This window comes from Diadema setosum, chromosome 3, assembly GCF_964275005.1.
Source record: "Diadema setosum chromosome 3, eeDiaSeto1, whole genome shotgun sequence".
Lineage (NCBI taxonomy): Eukaryota > Metazoa > Echinodermata > Echinoidea > Diadematoida > Diadematidae > Diadema > Diadema setosum.
The window spans coordinates 30,319,699-30,328,130 of NC_092687.1; the positions used below are offsets into that span (position 1 = coordinate 30,319,699).

Sequence of the window (8,432 nt, forward strand, 5' to 3'; positions counted from 1 at the left end):
TCATTTAGAATGTTCCACTTTTTGTTTCGTATTTGACCGGTTTTGAAGTTTCCGAAAACACATCTTTGAATGTATTACTTTGTGGTTGATTTTTCGGTTTTACTCACATGGAATTGAACACTTAATCTGAGAATGGCCCTTCTTGCGATCCGAGGAGAGGACGAGATTGATCGTCAAATGACTGGTAAATGTAGCGACGCAGCGGCGTTAGAAGAAATCTCGAGAAAGCTGGAAGATCAGGAGATTCACCGCAACGCAACGCAGGTGAAGACGAAGCTTAAAAATTTGAAAAAGATATTCTTTGACGTTAAACAGAACAATAATAAGAGTGGACAAGCGCGCAAAGACTTCGAATTTTACTTTGAATGTTTTGACATTTGGGGCAAGACGGCATGCGCTGAGCCGTTGAACCTAGTGAGCTCAACCGTGGCTACAGCTCCAGGTGCAGATGCAGCGACAACGTCAACGGCAGGAGCAGCTGGGGCTTCGACCAGTGGCAGTAATATCAGTCTCACTGTGGATGATTCCGACCATGACATAGAAGATGACCTGGAAACAGAGCCTCATTCTGATACAGAGACAGACGGTGAGGAAGGAGCACATTGTGACAATCGTGAACGTCGCAGAAATCCAAAAGAATGGCACCCTAAATCTCGACCAAGTACTGGAGGTAGAAACTATAATGTAACTTTATTACAAACTTTATAAAGCCTGTACAAAGTCTGAAAATGTAACTGTAGTGTAAAGAGGTAGTTCCCTAGCATCATGAGTGGTCAACGTGCCAAAGCTGTGGGTAAATAATAAAACAAATATTAAGAAATATGGACCATAATGTATTTATAATTTAAAGACGTACCTCAAGCTTGAAATGTGCTGTTACTCAATTCTAGTTTTCAACATAAAATTTCAAAAATTCCTCCATGGGAGGGGGAAACCCCCTCGCATACCCCACTGTAATTTAGAAGGTGCAGTAGCTTGATTACAGGGGGCATGTGGCATATGCCCACCCGAATCGAATGGTTGTAAAAGAAAACAAAAATCTCTTTACCAGCTAGCTTTACCTACATTATGCCACTCAGTTGGTGGATTGATTCATGTGATTTTTTTGAGCAGTCAAAATTACACCTTTACTTTGTGATGGCAAACACTGCGCATTCAAATTTGCTCTTTATTTTTGTGTTTTAGTTAAGTGAAACTCCACAGTTACCGACAAAGCGGCGATTGTTGGGAAACCGAAAACGCATTGAGTGCTGCATTGTTAGTAACTGGCAGTAACCTTATATAAAGTAATAATTATTATTTTCATCTTTATTTACTTTAACATTTCATTAATGTAGGACCAACAAAGAAGAAGAAAAAAACCAAACTGGAGGAATCTGTGGAAGCAGTGTCCTCAACATTGACCACTCACCTGGATGATGCAGATCGACGATACCAGGAGGCAGCGGAGAGGCGAATCAATGAACAGAGGGAGTTGGAGGAGAGGCGCATCAAAGAACAGAGGCAGTGGGAGGAAGAGTTAGATCGTAGACAACAACAAGCGCAGATGAACATTATCAAAGAGATGAACCAACAAACTACGCAAGTTTTGAACAGTTTTTTCAACATGATGGGGCAGTTTTACCGTCCACCTCACCAGGCTGCTCATCAATGTGTAGTACCCCTTCCCCCCCCAGCTTACTATGCCTCACCAGTCTACTCTGCCGCACCCATCTCTACCTCACCAGGCTCATCCTCTGGCTCAACATCCACAGACCCAAGATCAACGACCAACTCATCCTCTGGCTCAACATCTACAGACCCAAGATCAACGACCAACTCATCCTCTGGCTCAACATCGACAGACCCAAGATCAACGACCAACTCATCCTCTGGCTCAACATCTACAGACCCACGATCAACGGCCAACTCGTCCTCTGGCTCAACATCCACAGACCCAAGATCAACGACCAACTCATCCTATGCACACACAGCCTTCTTTCACTGAGCAGCATCATAGCCAACATTCCTACCACCAGCACCCCATTCCACATGATCAAGGTCCATCCCATTTTCAGCATGCACAAGGCCAGCACAGCACATCTCAAAATTGTCAATCACTCTCGGAAGAAAACAATGAGTACACCCTAACAAAGATGTAAATGAGAACTATGATCTCCGGACTTCATGTAAAGGATTAAAGGTGAAACTTTTGTTGACTTAAAATTCAGAACAAACTACCTCAGTTTCAGCACTTCAGTATTTCGTGAAAGATTTGGTTCTTTGTTCATAATTTGTGATGCATTTTTGTGTATTCATATGTGATGTTTTGATTTATTATAACATGTAGTCTAGCCCAATTCCATGTAAACTTCTTCATAAATCTATGCAATTTTTGAGATGCATGTCAGTAGATGTGTAATGATCTATACAATTAGAACAGAACAAAAAAGTGTAATAAAATGTTACACGTTTTTAGCATGAAATACGTAACTTGCCATGTACTACTTTTCACCTTAAGTAATAGTTGGTATATTATATGGATGAGTTTGTTTTGCCAAATTTTCATATGTAGATTAAACATAAAACTTGTCATTACTTTTGATGGATGTACAGGAACACAAATTTCTTCTTCAACTTTGGAGTATGCACATCCAATGATTCGAAGTAACAGTGATTGAATGGTGGTTTGAACTGGTTTCACTACTTTGGTTAGTAACTAGATCAAATTTGTTCTACCTAGTATCTCTGAAACTGTCTTTTAAACTCCTTATGTACATGTAAACAGTGCATCAGGGTCTTGAAACATTTGTGTTTTTATTTTTTTTAGGTGTCCAGTAGTTGTTGTAGTTTTATTCTTGCCAGATTATCATCTTAAAACTATGCAGATGTTAAGATGGTTTATGACGTAAGAACAATATTTCATATTAAAAATGTTCAACATAAAAGTTTTAATCGAGTGTCAAACTGTTTATAGTTTCATGTTGGATGAAATGAGATACAGGCAAACCCTACTGTAATGCACACATATAGAACAATCTCATGACAAACTAAATTTTCAGGAACAGCATAAGAAAATTGCTGGCAAAAATGAAATTTTGTTATAACAAGCTATTTAGTATTTAGTGGGTCCAAAGATTTAGTTACAATTGGGGTTTACCTTATCATGTACTTTGGATTAGAGTGCGTATAAAGAGCAAGAGAAATAGCCTAGAAAATGTCTGTTCAGTTCAGTTCAGTTCAGTTTTTATTTCTGCATTTCAAAATCAATACAAATCCACAAATCAACAAAATACTTACATAGTCATTTACACAGCTAATATTCGTAACGTTTGGATCTTACATACATTTTTTTTTTTTCAAGAACGAATATCATATATGAAAGGAAGCAATAGGAAATGATAAAAATGAAATGCAGGGGACCATCATCATAAGCTAAGCTTGACGAGGAAGATGGCCCCAGGTAAAGAGATACATAAAGACAATCTTGCCACTCACTGAGTGGGGGGTAATTGTGCAAAGGGCACAACGAAGAGATACATAAAGAAAATCTTGCCACTCACTGAGTGGGAAGTAATTGTGCGAAGGGCGTGCGGTGCAGTGCGGTGTGCATTGTGTTGGGATGAATCTTGGTTTGTACGTTGAGTGTTATTTTGTCTGCTGTGTGGGATGTGTGTATGTATGTATATATTTGTGTGACCATTGAAACGCCACATATTTCCCACAAATTGAATTTAACTGTACGTACACACACACACGCACGCACACACCCACATACACACAGATTAGTGGCATAGCATTGATTGACCACTGTTTTTTTATTATCAAATGAATTATTTTTTTTTATATTTTTTTATTTTTTATTATTATTTCTTCTTTTTTTTTTGGGGGGGGGGGGGAGGAGGGGAGACCACGCTCCTTGGCCTGTAATATCATTTACTTCTATTCTTTAATAATCCCCTTAGTGAAGCTACTGTATACACATGCACACACACACAAACAAAAATCATACACATCAAGCAATGGCAGTGGAACCTCATTACAAAGAACTTTGATATACACAGAAGTATAATTTGATTTGTGGCTCTTTATATTCTTTTCTAAGCCCTGACGTAACAATATTTATGACACTCTCATAACAAGGTAATTTTATGATCTCAAGGCCTTCATTATAAGTTATAACAAGGATTTATTGAATACAGAATATGTTTTGAGCTCTCCCTCTATTCAGAAATATGACATGAAATGTTAGTTATCACACACTCCTTGATTTTATTTTCTTGAAGCACAAGTATAGCTTTGGTATAATTAAAACAAGTTTTCATCAATCAAATGAAAACTACAGTATACACCAGGAAAAGATTACGCACACAAAGTTTCTGTAGATGACAAATTTACCGCCTTAAAGGGAACGTAAACCCAAAGAGCAATGTGGGTTGAGTGAAAGCAGTGACATTAGTAAAACACATCAGTGAAAGTTTGAGGAAAATCGGGCAATCGATGCAAAAGTTATGAATTATTAAAGTTTTTGTGTTGGAACTGCTGGGTAAGGAGACTACTAGAGGTTATGACGTATGAGTGGACTACAATATAAAGAAAATATAAAGGGAATTTGATAAAAATTCATATTTCATGAAAATTACACATTCCATCAACTTGATACTGAGATATGTTAGGGGTAGCAATTATTCCCCCTGCTTTCTGAAAGCTGTTTGTCAAGTACTCTTTCATTTTGCTAGAAAAGTAAATTTTTGTGGAATTCCTTTTATATTTTCTTTATATCGTTGTCCACTCATACGTCATAACCTCTAGTAGTCTCCTCATCCAGCGGTTCCAACACCAAAACTTTAAAAATTCATAACTTTTGCATCGATCGTCCGATTTTCCTCAAACTTTCACTGATGTGTTCTACTAATGTTAATGCTTTTACTCAATCCACATTTTTCTTTGGGTTTACATTCCCTTTAAATGAACAAACACTAGAGGGAGCTACAGCTGTATATACACAATGATATGGTAAAAGTCTGGGGGGGGGACCCCGAGATTTTACATTTTTGATAATATTTCTAAAATTTGATAAATTTGGGGAAATAATTCACAGGGCGGTTACAGCTCATAAAGCAAAAACATTTTTATGGATTACCAAAACTATACTTTAAACCAAATTTCCGGTACACTATTTTGTAACTTTTTGGAAAAAGAGTGAACTTGATCAAACCTTCACAAAAATGATATGAACTTCACTGTTGAGTAAAATGATTTGTGTTTAGTTTTTTTACATGCATTATTAATTAACTCTGCATAATTCCGAAATTTGCTAAATGCCCATATTGTCTTGTGAACATGATTTCCAAATGCAAAATATTAGACCTTTATTTGAAATGTATGAAACTTGTATGAGAAATACAATTGCAAGCTGAAGAAAAATACTTAAACAAATGAGGTGGTTGGGATTAATGGTTGATGCATGTAATTACAGATCTCATACACTGTTCATTTAACTGTAGCCCTAGATACAAGAAAGGTAACTGATCAAGTTAGAGGGAAAGCATGATGGCATTGCGGATGGCACCAGCATCTGCATATTGTCCGGGGTCTCTGATCGGCATTCTGTCCTGGCTGATCTCGCCGTCTCATTTTGTCCTCTCTCATCTCATCCCACTCTGGATCTCATACCACTGTTCATATATGTAGCCCTAGATACAATAAAGGTAATTGATCAAGTTAGAGGGATAGCATGATGGCATTGCGGATGGCACCGGCATCTGCATATTGTCCGGGGTCTCTGATCGGCATTCTGTCCTGGCTGATCTCGCCGTCTCATTTTGTCCTCTCTCATCTCATCCCACTCTGGATCTCATACCACTGTTCATATATGTAGCCCTAGATACAATAAAGGTAATTGATCAAGTTAGAGGGATAGCATGATGGCATTGCGGATGGCACCGGCATCTGCATATTGTCCGGGGTCTCTGATCGGCATTCTGTCCTGGCTGATCTCGCCGTCTCATTTTGTCCTCTCTCATCTCATACCACTGTTCATATACGTAGCCCTAGATACAAGAAAGGTAATTGATCAAGTTAGAGGGAAAGCATGATGGCATTGCGGATGGCACCGGCATCTGCATCTTGTCCCGGTCTCTGATCGGCATTCTGTCCTGGCTGATCTCGCCGTCTCATTTCCTCCTCTCTCATCTCATCCCACTCTGGATAGTATGCCTCTCTGTAGACTTCGCAGATGTTGTGCAATACACAACAGACTGCGGCAACTTCTGAAGCAAACGCGGTGTCGCAGTCATTCCGCTTAAGGAGGCGCCTCCACCTCCCCTTCAGCCGACCAAACGCGTTTTCAACAACCATCCTTGCTGAACTCAGCCTGAAATTGAAGTTTTCCTGGTTTGGCGTAAGACGGCCCGTGTTCGGGTATGCCTTCATCAGCCATCTCTTCAAGGGATAGGCGGGGTCCCCGATGATGACGACAGGTACCTCTATTTCATTCATCAGTCGATTGTTCTGTAACAAATGATTTTAATATACAAATATATATATTTTTTTTTTATCAGAGCATTTCAGCTAAACTATAGCACACAGATTTGTATTTTGGCAATGACTAAAAACTAAATTTTTATGTTAACTCCAATGCTTATTAAAATGAAAATTATTGATGCATTAAATGTTTTTAATTTTACTTTTTTTATAAAATAGTATTTTTTTTTTTAGTAGGTTGAGTTATATGTAGAAAAGAAATAAATGCATTATCTTGCCATTTTCTCGCTTGGACATAAAAACAAAATAGCTCTATAATTTATAAAGGTGCAAAACTATGGAATGCTCTTGATCCTTTCTTAAAGAATACAAACACAAAAAGTGCTTTTAAGTCTATGTATAAACGACAATTTTTAACGCTTACTAGTTTGCCACAAAACTTACCACTCCATCTTCGTCTCTCTTTTCTTTTTCCTTTCATTTTTTAAAACCGTTCGTTTTATTCGACTCTTTAATTTAATTGATTGTATAAATTTCAATTTGTTTTTTTTTCCATGTTGTATTTTTATGGAAGTGGGTCGCATTTCATCCAAGCCTTTGGCTTTCCTTGCGAACTCCCTGTCATATCTCGATGTACATACTACTGAATTTTATGAAATCGATAAACTGAATTGAATTGAATTTAATGTAGAGTCTAGCATATATTCTTACCTCACGTGGAGATAGCTGCCCAGCATTTTCTGCCTTGTGAAAGATGTCAGAGTTTGCCAAAACCCGAGCATCATGGGTGCGGCACGGCCATCCGACATACACATCAGTGAAACTGAAAGATGAATTGATGAAAACAAAAATTCAATGCATTTTAACCCATAGGAACCGGGTGGTCCCTAATCATATCTCTGCCATAGCCCATGGAAATTTGCAAATCTCACAGGCACCACTTAAAATCAAGCCTTCAAGGATTGTATGATAAGTATTTGCACAAACTACATCTACTACTAATCTAGTAGTATGTAGTAAAGTAGATCTTAATAAAAAGTAGATCTACACACACTTTTTTATTTATTATTTATCTATCTATTTTTTATTGTATTTATATATTTATCTATTTATTATTATTATAGCCCCGGGTTCTAGCTGCCTCGTTTTTTGTCCTACTAAAGTCTACAATTTATGGTGGATTTATATCTAGAGACTTGAGTCTACTGTACAATCTGTAGAGTCAAGATCTAGGTCTAATTGCAATGACAAAGCCTACCAATAATTAAGAGCAATCAAATTTACCAATAATTATGGTCGACCACTGCTTGAAGGATGATGGAATGCCATCCTTTTCTATTGTGGTAGTCGGCGAGGCTGTCTCGAGGGGCAAGGATAGGGAGGTGTGTGCCGTCGATCGCCCCGGCACACTGGGGGAATCCCCTTCTCTGAAATCCATCTATTGTCTCATCAAGACGCTGTCCGGATGGCAGCGTAATGTACCTGTGAAACAATGTTTCTTTAATGGCATGGCACACCTCTCTTGTCAGGGTACAAAGAGTGGAGATGCCGATCCCGAATAGGGTGGCTAATGAGCGGTACTCCGTGGGCGTAGCCAACCACCATAAAACCACAGCCAGTCGCTTTTTGTACGGGATTCTCAAAGGTTGTCCTCGCGGGTTATTTCTCTCTAACAAGGGTCTCAACTCCCCGGCAATATATTCACAAGTTTCTCGAGACATTCTCAGGTGTTTTCGCCACTCCTGGTCATCGAAGTTCGGCATGTCGTCAATCCACAGGAGATTTTCATGCCGTCTTCTCCATATCTCTCGATTGCAGCTCATACCATTGAGTGCTGCTGCTGCGGTGTAGACGGCAACGAGCCCCCATCTGCGTCGTTGGAACTGGAAGCGACGATGTCGATGATTCCTTCTTTTAAATTGCTGGTAGAATTGCGTCCTTTTTCTCCTCAGTCGCTTCTGATACGA

The 8,432-nt window shown here is 38.8% G+C and overlaps 1 protein-coding gene across 1 annotated transcript; it reads right to left on the bottom strand.

The window, feature by feature from the left end:
- Nucleotides 1-6,060: 6,060 nt before the first annotated feature.
- LOC140246767 (uncharacterized) lies at nucleotides 6,061-8,228 on the bottom strand. The gene is made up of 3 exons (XM_072326104.1): nucleotides 7,750-8,228; nucleotides 7,177-7,288; nucleotides 6,061-6,492 (listed from the first exon to the last, which is right to left on the bottom strand). The coding sequence occupies exons 1-3, from the start codon at nucleotides 8,226-8,228 to the stop codon at nucleotides 6,061-6,063; spliced, it is 1,023 nt and encodes a 340-aa protein (XP_072182205.1).
- Between the last annotated feature and the right edge of the window lie 204 nt (nucleotides 8,229-8,432).

Bases quoted from the DNA above. Each gene is read 5' to 3' on its own strand.
- LOC140246767 (XM_072326104.1), bottom strand. From the start codon at position 8,228: ATGCCGAACTTCGATGACCAGGAGTGGCGAAAACACCTGAGAATGTCT. The intron at 7,289-7,749 runs GTAAATTTGATT...TTCATCTTTCAG, and splicing joins GTGGTCGACCATAATTATTG to TTTCACTGATGTGTATGTCG. The intron at 6,493-7,176 runs GTAAGAATATAT...CATTTGTTACAG, and splicing joins GGCAGCTATCTCCACGTGAG to AACAATCGACTGATGAATGA.